General features: G+C 44.3%; 1 protein-coding gene across 1 annotated transcript in view; it reads right to left on the bottom strand.

Moving 5' to 3' along the window:
* The window catches only part of LOC307264025 (glutamate receptor ionotropic, kainate 5-like), a gene marked incomplete at both ends in the record, with an annotated part of 113,524 nt that extends 112,959 nt beyond the window's left edge, over positions 1–565 (bottom strand). The window contains one exon of the mRNA XM_080045350.1: positions 514–565. Within this exon, the coding sequence (XP_079901476.1) occupies positions 514–565 (52 nt within the window). The remainder of the gene's footprint in view (positions 1–513) is intronic.
* Between the last annotated feature and the right edge of the window lie 263 nt (positions 566–828).

The raw sequence follows: 828 nt of genomic DNA, 5'->3' as shown, positions 1-828 counted from the left end.
ACAAACCATGAGTGTTTCTGCCCCGGCTCAGTCGCTCACACTGAGGTGACAATGTGAAACACTGCTTTGCTCGGACGAAGGCTTTGAGTGTTTCTTAAGGTGATTAAACATCAGAAGAGGAGTGATGTGTTGTCCTTTCCCTTTTCAAGTTAAAAGTAAATGCAGTTGTATTTTTAACTAGTACTATAAGTTAATGGACATGTACTTATATAGCACCTTTTTAGTCTTCTGACTACTCAAGGCGCTTACACATCAACACAGACAGTCATACTTATGGCAGAGTAGAGGCTACCTGCCCATCATCTGATCTAATCATTCAAACTGTAACTATATTCACATCCATGTGCAGCACGGGGAGCCATTTGGGGTTCAGTGTCTTGCTCATGCACACTTAGACATGCGGACCAGAGTAGCTGGGGATCGAAACACTGATCTTTTGAATGGATGACGACCTGCTCTACCGCTGAGCCTATAGTGCTACTGCTACTATAACTATACTATTGCGATCTTTACCTTTGTCTACCCAGGGTAGGTTCACTGAGTACTCTTTTTCAGACTCATACATTCACACCTTAGAGCTGCCACTACCGTTTTCTATTGTTGGCCACTGAGCAGCTCCACTGGAACGGTTGGGGGTTAAGTGCCTTGCTCAAGGGCACTTCAACAGTGAGTTTGAGGGAGGGGAGAGAGTTACTTATTCTCTTTAACCCAGTAGAAAAGGTGTATATGACCTTTTCATTTTGGACTGTTAACATTAAAATAATGATGGACATGGTCTCGGCACCAGTCACCACATACTGCCAGGTGACAAAGGGCCTGACGGAGCGT

This window comes from Ammodytes marinus, assembly GCF_949987685.1.
Source record: "Ammodytes marinus genome assembly, chromosome: 17".
In the NCBI taxonomy this organism is placed as follows: domain Eukaryota; kingdom Metazoa; phylum Chordata; class Actinopteri; order Uranoscopiformes; family Ammodytidae; genus Ammodytes; species Ammodytes marinus.
The sequence above is the reverse complement of the archived record's forward strand: the minus strand, read 5'-3'. Positions and strand labels throughout refer to the sequence as shown.